At 37.5% G+C, this 16,525-nt stretch overlaps 2 protein-coding genes across 16 annotated transcripts in view; both read left to right on the top strand.

The window, feature by feature from the left end:
- SGK3 (serum/glucocorticoid regulated kinase family member 3) overlaps window positions 1–2,618 on the top strand; it is a 54,204-nt gene extending 51,586 nt beyond the window's left edge. For all 5 annotated transcript variants that reach the window (XM_038174552.2, XM_038174554.2, XM_038174553.2 and 2 more), the window contains 3 exons: window positions 438–593; window positions 1,227–1,316; window positions 1,677–2,618. In XM_038174552.2, coding sequence (XP_038030480.1) covers window positions 438–593; window positions 1,227–1,316; window positions 1,677–1,847 — 417 coding nt within the window. In that variant the 3' untranslated portion in view covers window positions 1,848–2,618. The remainder of the gene's footprint in view (window positions 1–437; window positions 594–1,226; window positions 1,317–1,676) is intronic.
- Window positions 2,619–4,120: 1,502 nt separating this feature from the next.
- Window positions 4,121–16,218, top strand: MCMDC2 (minichromosome maintenance domain containing 2). 11 transcript variants are annotated; one of them, XM_072034562.1, is made up of 16 exons: window positions 4,121–5,084; window positions 5,185–5,215; window positions 6,214–6,335; window positions 6,424–6,554; window positions 6,652–6,711; window positions 6,902–7,097; window positions 8,085–8,207; window positions 8,386–8,493; window positions 9,760–9,888; window positions 10,388–10,619; window positions 12,830–13,035; window positions 13,344–13,510; window positions 13,878–14,054; window positions 14,598–14,740; window positions 15,145–15,254; window positions 15,833–16,218. In XM_072034562.1, exons 3-16 carry the CDS (start codon window positions 6,236–6,238, stop codon window positions 16,030–16,032), a joined length of 2,082 nt encoding a protein of 693 aa, XP_071890663.1. In that variant the 5' UTR covers window positions 4,121–5,084; window positions 5,185–5,215; window positions 6,214–6,235; the 3' UTR covers window positions 16,033–16,218. The 11 variants fall into 11 exon arrangements, 9 of the variants coding, with proteins under 9 accessions (XP_071890663.1, XP_071890662.1, XP_071890664.1 ...); XM_072034561.1 differs by having other exon boundaries at window positions 6,191–6,335; window positions 15,833–16,215; XM_072034563.1 differs by lacking the exon at window positions 5,185–5,215.
- Window positions 16,219–16,525: the final 307 nt, after the last annotated feature.

The following is a 16,525-nucleotide window of genomic DNA, read 5'->3' as shown; positions in this document are numbered from 1 at the left end:
ATCACTCTAATAGCGACGTGTTCTGTTAGGTTTCTTTAGAGTTATCTGCATCTGGACCTTAAGTAGGGAAACAGATCTGGTTTTCCACTTGTTCTTTTTAGGCAGGCTCAGTGGGAGCTTTGAATCTGGAGGGCATCTGTAGCTACTTGTGAGGGTGAGGACATGTTATGAAAAGAGGAGGTGGCAGGGGGAAGCTGGCAAGTGTAGGGACTTGGCACTGGGGATGACTGAAATACAGCTAGCTAGTAAAAAGCTAGCTTTAAAAAAATAAATTTAAATTATTTTTTAATTAAAAAAAATAAAGCTAGTAAGAAGAGGTAGATTTCTTCCTTCATTGCTACCAGTTCCTATTTCTTATAGCAGTGTTTATTGATGCATACACATAAAACAAAATGCTGAATGTGGCTTCGAAATGATATCTAACACTTGTTTTCTAGCCTCCTTTTTACTGCCGTGATGTTGCTGAGATGTATGAGAACATTCTTCATAAGCCCCTGGTTCTGCGTCCAGGAATCAGTCTCACAGCCTGGTCTATTCTGGAAGAACTTTTGGAGAAAGATCGGCAAAGCAGACTCGGAGCAAGGGAAGACTTTGTATGTAATGTCCTAATTTATCAAGCCCTTCTGCATTTAAAGGGGCATGAACAAATTTGTGTGCACCACACAGGTTTAATAGTGGCAGAGCAGAAAACGCTCTGTTATGAGTCTCTCTCTCTTCTCCTTTTTATTTCTTCTTCTAAGACACCAGTTGTGTTCATTTAATGTTCGGTCGTGTGTTGACCTTGTAATAGAGCATTTGGGTTATGACAGTACTTTTTCGTGGTGGCAATATGATGAAAGGATGGTAGTGTTTAGCACAGCTGTTTACTGCTTCATAACTATTAAGCATATTGGAGAGTTGTTTAAGCTGCTGCTTCTCAGACAGTGATCTTTATAAAAACTAACATCTTGCAAGGAGGAACAGAAATAGTAACAGGAAACATTCCTGCTCTGTGGTTTGTTTTTAAGGTGGTTGATTTTCAGGCTTAAATGCAGAAACCAGTTCTTAGAGGCAGGCTAACAAATTTGAATTGCTCTTTTTGCCAGCTACAGCTTTAATTGCAAAATAAACTGAATGAAGGACTTGACTTCCTTAGGTTTTGTTTGTGCATGCAATCTGAAGTAGTATTTACTATGATGCACAGGTTGGATTTCTGAAATGCTTGTTATCTCTGTTCCCTACTGCAGCTTGAAATTCAAAAGCACCCATTCTTTGAATCTCTCAGCTGGACTGACCTTCTTCAGAAGAAGATTCCGCCGCCGTTTAATCCTAATGTGGTAGGTGCTGTTTCAGTTCATAGCTGCCAAAATTCTGCCTTTAAAATACTATTTTTTTAAGTTTTTGCAGCTCCCTAACACTCACTTAAGAAAGAGGTATTCCTTAGTATTTCTCAGGTTTATCACATCATAAATGTGTATCACTTCTGGCCTGAATGCCAGCAGCCTAAAAGAAACAAGCAAGCTTTTAATAACTGTCAGGGATGCTGTAGTGTGCTGCTTTAAGCTTTCTGTGTTTACATACGAAAGAATTACACAGAGTAGATGATCTCAGGAGTTAAATTTGAAATCTACAGGAGATGCATAGCTTTTAAAAACACAGTATTAATGTGACAACTGATTGATCTTCCTGTTTTCTAGGTTGGCCCAGATGATATTGGGAATTTTGATGCCGTGTTTACAGAAGAGATGGTCCCGTACTCAGTTTGCATTTCTTCTGATTACAACATTGTTAATGCCAGTGTCCTAGAGGCAGATGATGCATTTGTTGGATTTTCTTATGCACCACCTTCTGAAGATATGTTTTCCTAGGAAGTTAGAAGCCAACGGTGTTTTGGAAGTCTTGGGATGAACTGAAATCTTAGAGTTATGAACACATTCCAAAATAGTGTAACCTGTGCCTCGTTTTGTATGTAGGTTTAAAACCTATGAACAAACTTTCTCTGCTGTATAGGAGGAATTTGGGCATTTTGGATGGCTTTCTTTGGGGTCTGAACTGTTTATTCCTGCTGCAGAAAATATTTTTAAAAACTTTAAATAATGTTCTCTACATTTACGTATTTTTTTAAGCAAAAACACTGACTGTTCTCCTCAGTCCCTTCAAGTTTACATTCATATGTATCTAAGATTAGGCTGGCACAAAAAGCAGCAAATTTAGTAAATTTATAAATGCCTTTGTACCTATTTACAGTGACTTTGTGCTTGAATTGTAACTATGCAAATTGTCTTTTGTATATCCTGGTTTAAAAAAGGTGAATGTTTTCCCTGTTTTATCAGTTTGAAATTTGTTAACTTAACCTGTCAGCACTTAAATGAAGGTTTAATTTAAGTTAACACTGAGATGCTTCGAGGATTTCTGTAGAATGAAGAGCTGGGCATGTAAAACTGGATTGTCGTTTTTGCATTTGCTAGAGTACCTAATTCACTCAACTGGATTATGAGGCATGGGGGATTACTCAAAGCAAGGATAGAACAAATTAACTGTATTGAATTGATAACATTACTGATCACGTGTTCTACCTTTTTTCCTCCCTGAGGTAAATGTCTGGATTTCAACTGCATTAAAAATATTTTTTGTTAAAACTCTGCTTTTCCAAAGATATAATTAGCAATAATCACCGCTACTTTGAAAGGCTATCTTGCTTTAACCTTCCAGGGATGGGTGGTGAGGGGATCATGCCAAATATTTAAGCATTTTTCTCACTGGTATATAGCTTGAAACACTAATTATGTTCCAAATCGATTGTACTTAAACATGCATAGCTACTTGTCCTTCTGTCTCCCATTTTGCACCATTTTTAAATCTTCACTTGATATTTGGAAGAAGTAATGTAAATTACGTCGGTAATTTTTAGAATGTGAAAAGTTATTGTATTTCTCGTAACATACACGTGTATGGACAAACTGATCGTTCTGATCAACTTCTGTTTAAGGAAAACTTTTAACAATGCAAAAATTGACCGCAGTTACAGCGTGTAAAAGCCTATTATGGTAGTATTATATATTACCTGTAAATAACAACTTATTTTTGTCTGTTACTTCAAAAAACGCTCTGTGTTTTTTTGTTCATAAATGCATTCAGTTAAATGCCTTGGTTTGAGAGAAGTCTGGTAAGACACAGAGGAGCAGCCAGAGTTAAGTGTTAGATAAATTTCAGTATCTAAATGGTTTCCTTTCTGATGAAGTAAGAACTAGCTAAGAGAACTACTACTTGCATTGCATCAAGATCAGTTAAAAATTGAGAATATCACGAACAATTGTCTGTCAAATCATAATTCTTCTGAAATTAATGTTATCAACAGCAAAAAAAAAAGTGGAAGCTAAAACAGGATTCTTTGCTTATTCCACTTCTCTTGCATAATGCTTGAGTAATGCTGAATAGTTGGTGTGTGAGGTATGGGAAGAAGTCTCTGGGTAAAATATGAACGAATTAACATTGGAAGGGAAGGAAGGAAGGGGGACTATCATTTGTGGGAGTGGAGCAGTGCTCATTTCCCATAGTGCCACTGTAAAGTTTTGAGAAGTTTGGAAATAATCTATGCAGCTGTTCAGGATAGCAGTAACTAAATGAATCACATTCTTGCAGTTGTAATTGTTTGGCAGCAAGCCTTTTTTTTTTTTTTTTTCTTCTCTCCAATAGGCCTTTCTAATGGAGTAGAAGGGATAAATTGATTTGAAGAAAGGAAATACCCATTCTCATACTAAGCTTTTACTCTTCATACACCTGAAATGATTCTGCAAGCTGCTGGAACAGCATTCTGCTTACCACAGGGAAATGTACTGCAACTTTTTTTTTTTTTTTTTTTGCCTCTCACAACAAAGAAGTGCAGTACTGTAGAGAGATGACAAGGAAGGAGAATACTTCAGTGTGGTACATGCTGCACCCCTTCACTTGTCCTCTATTTCCACGATGCCTAGAGCTAGTCACCTGCTTGGGTTAAAAGATGTGGAGCTTCTTTATTTTGCCTTTCTTGTCAAATGTATTGTTCCCCCCTTTTTTAAGATGACAATGGTAGTTATTGCTTGCTTAATTTGTTGCTTATTTGTTTTGTTGTTGTTTTTTTTTTTTTTTTTTCTTTCGGCAAGCTGTGCCTTTTTGGCTAAGTGTGAATGTGTCAACATTTCACTTCAAATACTTAGGTTCGTTTTGTTCCTTAGGTTCATTTTGTTCCTTCTGCTGTATTTCATATTGTGAAATGCCCCCGTTAGATCAGGACTCGCACAGGTAGAGTAACCAACAGTGTGCAAAACCAAGCAGTAAAACCTCGCGCTACTTCCATAGGTCTTGTTGTGTACCTCTCTGCATTTCATGGTAATGCTTTGCAGAGATGACTGGATTTAAGGTGTGGTAGCCTCTTCACAGAAGGCAGAGTTGAAAAGGCAAGATTGGATGTGGTGCTTAGGGACATGATTTAGCAATATATTGGTAGTAGGGGGGTGGTTGCACCAGATGATCTCGAAGGTCTCTTCCAACCTTAATGATTCTATGAAATCTGAAATGATAGTAAAATCTGGATAGTAGAGCTGCAGGGAGCCTACAGAGGCATGACCTATGCCATTCCCTTCCTCAGGTGGCAACCAGTTGATAAAGGGAGGCAGGAGCAGTGGTGGTGCACGGTGGTTGGAAAAACATTAACTGAAATAAGACACAAAGTTTTGTGGTGCAGTCTGGAGGGGTAAGTTTGCTTACGCTAAACACAGTAGACTCTGTAGTGTTTATTAATGATTGTTTTTAAAGCCATCCTGGGCTTTACTATTTATTTACTGTAGGGTCGGTGCGCGGTGCCTGCCAGAGCCGCGGCCGCCCTGAGGGGGCTCGGGCTCGGTGTTTCCCCCCTCAGCGGCCGCGGGAACTTTTCCCGCCCAGCGCCAACGGCTGCCGGGCTGAGGCGAGAGGGGGGCGCAGGCGGCCCCCTCTTGCCGCCGGGCTCCCCTCAGCCCCCCGCTGCTCCCGGGGGACAACCTGGGGCAGGGAGGGAGAGAAGGAATTGTCCTGAGGTGGTTTGGGGCTCTGTTAGGTTTGAATCCCTTCGTGTGGGAGATTTTGAGGTATGGAGCAGCAATTGTGTGGGAGTAATCCCAAAGAAACTGAAAAAGAATCCCTAACATAAATTCTTCTTCAATTTGTGCTTAAAATTTGATACCTCAGGCCACTGCAACACATCTAGCCAGCCCACAAGGTGCGTTTCTCAGAGAAGTTTTACACAACAACCATAAGGGTGCACCGCAGGTACCCAGTTATTTCACTGACAAATATTGATCTGTCTGTACAACAACACCCAGTTCTGTGGCTTCCTGCAGGTTATCGTTTGTAAACAAAGAGCTTTGCTTTCTCTTCAGCCTATAAATTCTGTGATTTTGTCCTGTGCCAAGTAGTTATATCTATTTTTGAAGATTTAAGTGTGGCTTCACATTGGCCGTTTACAGAGAAGACAGATGATGCTTTTTGAAAGAAAATCTGTAAGGCAGTAAAATAGATGTGATAGAATACCACATTTTGGCCTTAGTTCTCCTTCTACAGTAAATTTGTAAGTGAAGTGCTTCATGTGGTGAGATTCTACTCTTAAAAATGCAGATATGGAAGTAATGCGCAATGAGAAAACACTGGTCATGGTCACCTTCCAGACCAAAACTCTAGTCCTGAAGGTTTTTTTCCATCAGAAGTAAGAACTGATCTGTGTACACTGACAAACACAAGTGTGTGCAAGAGCTGTGCATTAAATGAATGCTACAGGAGGTGACAGCAAACTGAGAAAGTCCGATTTAAGAAAAGATGTTGACTGGTTTCATACTTCCAACAACTATGACAGACAGCTTTCTCAGATAAAGCAGTTATTTAAGTCTTACTTTTGCTAGGATGATTATGCCTATAAATTACATAGGCAGGGCTAAATGCAGCCTTTAATTTGATGGGTTATGGGTCAGACAGTTAAATAATTCATTAATAAGAGAAGAAAAATACTAAAGCATTCTGTAAAAATTGACTTTGTGGGTGTAATATGCTTCAGCCATTGGAAAGAGCTTCCCATTTAATGGTAGTATTAAAAATTTTAAAGAATAACATTGAAAAAAATACTCTAATTTTGTATGGCTTTTTTAACATATATCTTTATTATTATTTCAGCATGGCAAATTCTGACCTAATTTCTTGACAGCTTGTTCTCACATTTTGATTAAGAGTACAAAGATATTTTTGGAAAATGGAGGAAGAAATACAGAAAATGAAGGAAATTGGCCTTATTTACCTTGACAGAAGTGGTGGCCTTCAGAAATTCATGCACGATTGCAAAAAATATAACGGTATTGCTCACTCAGTAGATAATCTGTTAGCATTGATATTTATTGTTAAATAAACCTATTATTTTTAAAACACTTTTTGCTCCTGCAGACTCAAAACAAAGTTACGCTGTTTATCGTTTTGTTATTTCAATAAATCCTTCTGATATTGCTGAATTGGATGCAACTCTTGGAAACTACATTCTTCATAATCCCATAAAAGCTGCAGAGATTTTTCAGTCAGTAAGTGTATATTTGTGGTCAGAGATGACAAAAAATACATCTCTTTATATTTTAACTAGATTTTCCTTTCTAAAATAAAGGTATTTTTGAATTACAGGTATGTTTTGTAGCTATTAAGACGTTATCATTAATAGAACAATTGCAGACAGAGGCTCAGGTGAGTCTGCGTTATTTTCCCCCAATTAGATCTGAAATCTTTTAAGTGTAGTGAAGTATTTAAAAAATACTGAAATATTTTTTTTTCTAATAGCTATTTATATATGATGCATTTGTTCATGTAAGTGGTGTTTATAAACAGCAGTTTGAAATTAAAATTATAGTATTAATGCAATTTTGTCTCTTGTTAGATTAGTATACTGCTGAAGCCAACACATTTACCGCCTTTACCAAGTTATGTTCTCAGTCTCTCTGCATTTCCATTTAACTACACATCTCATAGATTTTATATGTCTGAAGGAATAGTCATTGCAATGGGAATTGTAACAAAATATACACAAGGAGCAAGATTTCTTTGTACTGAGGAAACCTGTCCATTCTCTGAAGGTAGTAAAAAAATTGAAATCAATACTATTTCAAAAGCTTTTTAATAATTTATATAGTTTATCAGATTAAAAATACAGCACGAGAGTCATTTTCCTATGCAGTCTTATGATGTAGACTTTTTGTAATGAGCACAGCATGATTTTTATTAATTGACAGCAGCAATGGACCTTGCCAGCAGCTGCTCAGCATTATTAAATGTTTTGTGAGTACAGCTATGCCAATAAGCCATTTTCTGATCCTGAAGATAGTTTATATGAGAAAAGGTACGTTTCCAGTATAACTCAATGAATTCCCTGAAAGGAAAAAAAAAAAAAAAAGTCTGTACCAGTAGAATACTTTTTTTTTTTTTTTCTGTATTCCTTCTGTGTATGTGCTTTTTTAAAATTATTATTATTTTTATTTATATAAAAAGACCATGTAACAGCATGCGTAAGTGACTGGCAGAAGCTTCTAGCAGATTTGCTGTAATGAAAGCTGATTTCTGTGGAACTACTTTATCTAATATTACTGATACATCTTTGCGGGATTAGGTCTTAAGTACTTTCAGGGCTGTGCTGTTTGCTTCTTCCTGTAACAGAGACCATAAAATTATAAAATAGAAGCTAAATCCCAAAGCTGGGCGACTGTAGAATAAATCATAATGATGTCTTTATGAGGGCACGTACTTGTAGTGAGGGATATACATATCCAATGTCATTTCCACACGATGCAGAAGCAGTCAGTCACTCCCTGCTGCCTGAAGTCAGGTCAGGCCGTTTTAGTTAGGAACGTGCAATAGGAAATCCTGCCATCTCGTGGTCAACCTACAGTAAGTGATACAGATCATTTTAGTTGAAGTGTAGTGTATGGAGTTATGCTTACCTGAAGAAACACAGGATGCTTGTAAATTTGGAATTTCATTCTCCAGTACTTTAACTATTTCTATACTTGATGTGAAATTTAAAATGAAAGCCATATCCTCCTTATAACATTTGGTAAATGTTTCAGGGTTTAGGTACATAAGAGTGCATCTGCCTGGAGCTACAGAATCTGCCACAGTGAGGAATGATTTTGTGTGCAGTTTATGTTCTTCACCCCTGCAAGAAGATATGAAGTTTAGAGTACTTGGTGGTAGGAAATATGTAGTTTTATTTTTAGATCTATTATTTCCCTGCTGCTGTTACACAGTAAGTAAACAAAATGGCTAAGGGGGGAAAAAAAGCTAGTCATCTGCTAGTCATCTAAGAATAAAAAAAGCTTGGTACTGTTTTAAAGAGAACTAACCTCTTCCTTGCCTTTGTTTTGAAAGATAAACAAATAGTTGAAATGATTGATGCAAAAGTTCTTAATGCTTTAAAAGGATATTCCAACAATAAATCGCATTTTAGGATTCAGGCTTTCACAGTTTTCTTGAGAGGTAAGTGAATTTTAATTTTGAGGTTTGTCAGAAATGTTTTAGAACTGAATGTAGTAATTACTCACATTTTTCTTACAGATCCATTTCTGTGGATAAAATGGTGGAAATTGTGATAATTCACACTGAGGTTCTTTCTCTAATAAACAGGGAGGGAGGGGGTAGCTAGGTGACTAAACAGCATGCACAGATGATTAAGAAATACATGTAGCAAAACCGTTGTGTTCACTTTTATAACTACATTTAATTACAGTCCCCAGGCTGGTATCACGTTCTATCTGAAGCTTGTTTTTTCCTCCTTTCTACTTCCTTTGGTCATGCTGTTTTGCACTAATTTCATGTGTTTTTAACATCCTTCCTCAAAGTAGCTGTTTTCCGGATTCTGTCAGGACTTTTGGCCTCTACTACCACTGCCTTCCACTGCAAACATTAAATGATTTATGATGTGACTATCGAACTAATATCACTCCCAACTGTCATGCTTCCATTAATGTTCTTTAAACTAAAACAGCCACCATTATCCTTGCTATGATATCCGAAGTCTATAGAACCAGATAGTTCATTCCTTGAAAACTCACAGTAGCTCTGAGACCATAAGATATGCTTCAAACTGCAACTATTTATTTATTATTATGAAACAATCTATAGGAGGGAAACTGTGATCTACACATGCATTAAAATTCCACAGATTTCAGTCATCAGTGAGGTCAGATGGAATCTCACAGACTGATTCGTGTTTGGTTGGGCATAACTCTCACTTCCAAAAATAAATGTGACTTTTGAAAAAAAAAAAATACACAAAAGTACAATGGTTCTCAAAGCTATGGCTGTGCGTCTTTTTGAAAGCTGTATGCTATGGATTTCTTTTTTTGTGTGCTTTTGTTTTTTTATGACATCTTACAGGACAGTAACTGATAATAGGGTCATCACAAGTTTGAGAGTAGGAATGTATACTTGCAAACAATTGTCCATTTTCCTTTCAATTTATTTCCAGAAATAAATAAATAATCCATTTTCTTCATCAGGAACCTACTTTTCCTCACCCAGCCTGCCTTCGTTACCTTTTGCACTAATTAATTAGAATTGCGTGCTTCATTTGCTCCTAGTCCATTATGGTAAACCTGGAATCCAACTGTTTTCTGCAATTAAGTGATAAAAATGAAACCGGTCAGAATGTGAATAAAAGCTTTCTGACTGTGTCTTTAATATATATATATTTTTTTTCCTAAAACATCTTCAGGTTCCCCATATTTTATTTTTGATTTCCAGATGAACTGGCCAATCGAATGACAATAGGAAACCACTACAAGATTATAGGAATTCCAACCTGTGTACAAAATGGCCCACAAGCTACAGCATGTATAGAAGTCAGTAGCGTACAGCTCTGTAAACCAAACGGTAAGAAAGTCCCATTAAAAATGGACTAAAAAAGTAGAAAAACATTTTAGAACAAAACCCTGAGAACTGGTACAGTCCTCTGTTGCCTAAGGGTCCTGATTACAAAACCATTGCGGGACCTTCCTCTTACAGTCTTAAATGTTCTCAGTCAGCTGAGATCTTCTGCCCCTTTCTCTTTCCATGCATGGGGAAATGACAGAATTATTTACTGCAGTTCAACTGCTCTTTTCCATCGCCATCTACTGGAAATCGTGCAGGAAACGGACCCAATACTTTATTTTGTTACTGCATGCTTATTCCATTGATTTTAGTAGATTGTCTGCTACCTTTGCAGCAGGAAAATTAATCCTATCAACTCTTTACATTCTGAATTTGTGCTTAATGTATAAAGATCTTAGTTCTTTGTAAGCTTCTGTACAAGGATTGGAATGGTGTCACGTTCTATTACATCTGCACAGCTCTATGAAGTGTTTGGTAATCTCTCCTTTGTTTCAATTAGGTCCTTCTTTTATCGGTGAAAATTTTAAGTATCTGCTCTCACTGACTTCAAATTCGTGCTGGAGGTTTACGGCCATGCTGGCCAATATCTTTGCTTCGCAAGTTGTTCCACCAGGCACTTACAACACTCTGAAACTCGCGGTATTGCTGAGTCTAGTACAGACGTGTGAAAAGGAGAGTGCTGATTACCTGGATCTGTTGGTTGTGACAAGCGACACCTTAGTGATTGATAGGTAAGGAGATTCCTCATTTCTTACATAAATTAAAAAGTATTTTTAAAGATAATAGGATTGGTCTTACATGAAAAGCAAAGACTATGTTTAAAATATACAGGGCTATGACTTGATAAAAATAACCATGAGACTTCTCTATTTCAAGTGATAAATCCAGAGCAGAACTTCACTAATTAAAAAAAAAAAAAAAAAAAACCTTTAACACTTTTAATTGCCTCAGTAAGCTTTTAAGACTAGCGTGGTTTAGCAAAGGTCAAACTAAACATTCTTCTAAAACCAAAACTGAAGGTTGCCCCCAGAAAGCTGGTGATGATAAAAGCAAAGGTCTCTACTTTTCAAATCCTGTGTCACTTTGAGCCTATTCATCACCAGCTATCAGCACTTTCTGCTAGTAAGCAATGAGTAAATCAGTTATTGTCCTGGTTTGCTTGGGATAGTTACTTTTCTTCACAATGCCATGTTCTGGATTTAGGATGAAAATAGTGGTGATAACACACTGATGTTTTAGCTGTTGCAGGGCAGTGCTTACACCAACTCAGCCTCTTCTGCTGCTTGTGCTGCCCTGCCAGCAAGGAGGCTGGGGGAGCAGCAGGGGCTGGGAGGGGCGCAGCCAGGACAGCTGGCCCAGTGACCAAAGGGATGTCCCACACCATCTGACTGGGCTGGTGGTGAGCAGTTGCATTTAGCATCACTCCACCACCACCACCCCCCTTTTGGTTGTTTTCTTTTTCTCCATTCCATTTCTCCTTCTTTCCCTATCCCTTTCTTCTTCTCTCCCTTTCCCTTCCTTTCTAAACATCTGTCTTTTCATCTAAACATCCTTCCAACTGCCTTGCCCTTTTGATTCTCTTCCCCCCCATCCAGCTGGGGAGCGTTAGGCACAGGAGTAGGCACATGGCTGTGTGGTGCTTAGCTGCTTGCTGGGATTAAACCACAACAGATGCTTATATTTGTATCACTTTTTTTGCTAAGAACTATTCTGATAAAGCATTGAAAATCAGGTACATCATGACACACTGCTCATAAATCCAGCTGTTGTTGCCTTGAACAAACTGCTGTTCTGTATGTACATGTTTGTTTGTTCACGCCTTCACAGAGCTGTGAACCGCAAACACAAGTTGAATACAGCATCTCCACTCCACATGCTCAGCTTCTGACTTACTTGTGTTCATTTCAAAAGAGTGATGTTCTTCTCCAACCCAAAACAGGGCTTTGTTTTTACTTGTGGAAAAGCTCTTTGAAAGTGACGTGGATTTTATTTGTATCTGAGAGTTCTTCAACAAATGTATTAGGGCTTTTTGTTTTGGAAAAATGATGTGTTCTTAAGTTTACCATTTCAAAAGTTAACTGTAGAGATTAGTTTGAATTAAAAAAAAAAAAAAAAAAAGCAGGCAGCAAGATTTTTCCCCAGAAGGTCTGGGAGTAAGCTTTTATAAGAGAAATCATAGGAAATCAGGTTTTAAGAATCAAAACATGTTTAATATTTAAATGGTTGTATGCTGTAAATCTTGGTACTTTGTCATTTGTAGTTTGTATATGCACTTATTCTATTATAATTAGCCTGTCAACATAGACATTTCCTACATATTTATATTGGTATAATAGTCTATTTACTCCTACTTACTATTTTAATTAGTATTTTTATCCGATTTATCAATAGATGATGTCTCCTTTTTGACATCTTAAAATCATTAGGAGCCTTTGATTGTGGAACCAGTTTGCAACCTCTGCGTGCCAAGGAATATAGTGTAGGGGTTGAAAAAGAAATCCTACGCCTTCCTTTCTCAAAAAGAATTTGGGACACAACCCTGTCAGGCAGAGCTTGCAAGTTACCAGCCCCTTTGTTTCTCCCAGATGGCAAACTGCTAATCCTCTACTTCCCTCCAGAACAGGTATAGGAGTTAATATGGGTTGAATTAGAAGACCGTGGCTTTCTAGGAAGTACTTCTATCAGAAGCCTCATATGGTAAATGTGTAAGAAACACAGACCTTTTTGCAGCTGTTGCAGAAAGCTTGGACTTCTACCTTTGTGTTTAAATGTACTTTAAACATTTAGTTTTGCTAGTGGCTTTATTTATTTTATTTATCCTTTTAAAGTAGATCTTCCTATATATAAATACTGTTACAAAGTATTAAGAACAGTATTAAGTTGTTTAAGTTTTGAAAAACTGAACAATAATTTAACAAATTATGACTATTTCATCCCCTAGGCTTCTGAATTACAGCATATGTCTTCTGCCCCATGGCATACGACACCCATCCTCTAGTGACATCTTTCCTTCTGTATCCAAAGATAAACATGGAACTGGCAGTGCCAGTATTCAAGCTGGCAGCGTTCTGCTCGCTAAGGGGGGTATCTGTTACATAGGAGACTTATGTACCTACAAAAAGGATAAACTGGAACTTCTACAATCTGGTAATTATTTCACATCTACTAAACAATGAGGGGACAGAATGAAACAAACACAAAATCAGGGCTAGGTTTGTTCCTTGGTTTATGGCCCTCAAATGCTGGGAAAAGTAGCTCTTTACTTTAAGAAGTCTCTAAGAAACAAGGACAATGAAAGGCAACAACAAATACACCATCCTCAAAACTGGTGGTGTGGAAATGCCAAAACTCAATCATGAGAATTGGTGAAATATAAAAATCTTGACTGTTTTCAGCTAGTGTGTTTGGAACTACAATTTATAATTAGTTACCTGATGTATTTTGTCCTATCCTAGTTCTAGAGAGCAGGACAACAACACTGTTCATTCCTGGGAAGAAGTATGGAGAAGAGGCTGACCAACAAGTTACTATTCCAGTTCAGACCAATTTTTGGTCTTACGTAGATGTGGATTCTTCCTCAAAGAAACATACACTGAAGGACAGCTTCCTGATTGGGCAGATGGTAAAACATACATCCTGTTACAGCAGTAACTGAACCATGGCAGTCATCTGTGTTTATGCTCATTTCAACTTGAGAAATAATGAAAACAATCAATTTTTTTTAGTATTTCTCAAGAAGTTACAACTTAAGTGACTGTCAAATTATCAAGTATCTTCTAAAATGAGCTAGTTTTCCCAAAAGTAGGCTTGTCTTTTATTCAGAATAGCTTTTGACAGCTACTACTGAAATCTACTATACTGCATCTTTTGCAGATAATTCACTAGCTAATCTTACAACACCCAGCATACAGATATCAGACATTACAGATTGAAAAAACTGCCATGTTTCTCCTAGTCAGCAGCCCAAAATAAACTTTCTTTCTCTTTAGGACTTGAGCTTGCTTCCACCTAATCTTCTGGATGGTTTTGGGCTTTTGTTATATGATGAATTTCCTTCATGTCGACTGTCTTTTCCTCTTGTGCATCATGTCCTGAAAAAAGCCATTAATCCTGAAGCCACCTTGTACAGAGTCTCACAGCAGTTCAGAACGCAGGACTATGAAGAGGTAACAAATATCTAATAATTCATAAATTCGTTATGCTTGGGGATACCATACTGTTTCTGGAATCACAAGGTTCTGTCCTGATACTCTGCTTATTCTTAAACCTGTCAACGCTCACCTCCTTCCCCTTCCCCCCACACCATATTCCCACTAGCAGTAATTAGGATCATTGGTAAATTTAGCTTCAGTTCTTTAAAAAGTTCTTTAAAAGGGTCAGTATAATAAATTATTCAACTTAGTTTCTGAAAAACACACTAGGTTAATGCCTGTATGAGATCAGATCTCTAATACCTCCTTTTGACAAGAATAGTTTGCAGTCAGTTGTACGATATTTCACTCTAAATAAACTGTTAGTATCTCTAGTGTGATAAACAAGTATCAGATTACGATCTGAAACCCATCCTTATGCACAGCAGAATAGTGACAGGCATCTTTAGCAAAATTACTGGTGAAGTATGCTGCCTAAACTATATTACTGTGCCAGTGGTATGTTAAAAGGTAAATTCTTTATTTTCTAGTTACTTAATATCTGTACACTCTCTCTAGTTTATTTTGTTTGCTAAGAATCTCCATGTTGAAATGAGCTCAGAAGCAGAAAACCTCATTCAGGGCTACTATCTTGCGAGTCGCAGAGTGAGAAGAGATTCTATGCACGGATCAAACTTATCAGCATCTGCACTAAAACTTCTGTATGTCCTACTCCTCATGGAACAAGAAACACATCTAAGTTTCAAATGGGAATTGTGCTAACCAGCTTGGAAGTAAAAAAATCTAAACAAGAAACTTAAATTTCGGAATGTTCAAGTGTAAAGAATCTTACTTAACATTTGTCAATACAGTATTTGTTAATATAGTATTGATTTTGAAAAAAAAATTAGACATTAAAAAGTGATTCAAGAATTATTAAAGCTGTCTAGACAAACAAGAATGGGACTTAAATTATCACAGCTTTCTCTTGCGCAAGTGAAGAAATGCAAAGATGCTGTAAATGTAGCTTGTGATTCACAGAAGCATTTGAAATTGGGCAGCATATAATGCATTCATTTCTGCACTATTTTATAATATTTTTAACGTACTTATATTCATCTCTTAGGATCTCCCTGTCTAAGGCTCATACGAAGCTAAGTTTAAGAAAGAAAGTACTTGAGGAAGATGCCTTGATTGCCATCTTGCTGCTCGAATCATCTCTTACCCTAAAGCACGGTAAACGAGTCTTTAGTCTTGGGTATATCACTTTTGTATTTTGTCAGTTTGAAAAAGCATTTCTCAGTTGATTGCAGCAATAAAGGTAGTTCTTTTTAAGTGAAAGCCCAGAATTTCCACTGCTGAGAACTAAGATCAGGAAAAAGTCCTCCAGTTGACATGTCTGGAGGGTCTCTGTGCTGCATGCCATTAGGCCTCAGGACAGCACAAAGCCTCCATCCTTTATGAGCGCGCATTAGAGACACCGCTCATCTGGAACTGCGTAATTCAGCCAGGGTAAACTGTAGCTATAGAGTTCACTCTCCCTGGGGAGAAAGTGTTCTCTTTGTTTATCAGTCACGTTTGTTCATGCATGAACTTGGCAGTGAGAAAAGAATGATGGTGTATCACAAAAATGCTAACTTACAAGACTGTATTACTGAAGGAATCTCGGTCACAGCTTCCTCCTTCCCCTTCCTCTCCTTAACACCACTGGCAGAAGTTTGATCAAGTCTTTACTGTACATACTGATTTCTTCTTTGCTTAGGTAAGTCTGCATTATGCATAGAACCAAATGCTCTATTTCCCTTTGACCTCAGTAACGAAAACTCCCTGCACCAGAGAGATATTTACCTCCAGAAGTGCCACCATCACCTGCTCAAGTTTATCAGCGCATATGGCCCAGGAGGTCATGTTAACACTAATGAGGAGTGAAGTAAAGCCCGAAGCTCAACAATGTGAAACTTCTGTAGTTTTTCTTACTGCTTCTTTTCACATGTATTTTACAGTAGTAGTTTAAAAACATTACAACCCCTTTTCTAGTGTAAGACAACTTAAATTATTATTCATGTACTATAAATTTTAAAATGTATTAAAAAAGTCACCCTACTACTTGATGGTTTGTCTTGCTTTTACACTGTAGCAACAGTGTTAGAATACAATGTTGGTATGCTCCTACAATCTGGAAAAAAAGTATTTGCACTACCTAACCTTAGAGAAAGACTGGAAGGGATAGAAGAACCCCCCAGGAAAGCAAAAACAATAGCAGACCCAGTAGGTTGGCAGCTCAATGGGCTTTAAGTCTAACTACCTCAGTGAAAAAACAAGTGTAAAAGGTGGAGTGGTAGATATATGCTCCTCCAGCTATGGACTTTCCTTTACTGTGTTTTCCTACTAAAGATGTAGCAGTAGGCATAGCACTGAGGAAGTTTTAAAGCTGAGGTCCACATTAAAAAACTGCAGCAGCAAAGTCTTCAGTTCAAACCTGGGCAAACCGAGCAGATACCAAAGAC

The sequence above is a fragment of the Anas platyrhynchos genome, chromosome 2 (genome assembly GCF_047663525.1).
Source record: "Anas platyrhynchos isolate ZD024472 breed Pekin duck chromosome 2, IASCAAS_PekinDuck_T2T, whole genome shotgun sequence".
Classification (NCBI taxonomy): domain Eukaryota; kingdom Metazoa; phylum Chordata; class Aves; order Anseriformes; family Anatidae; genus Anas; species Anas platyrhynchos.
The sequence above is the reverse complement of the archived record's forward strand: the minus strand, read 5'-3'. Positions and strand labels throughout refer to the sequence as shown.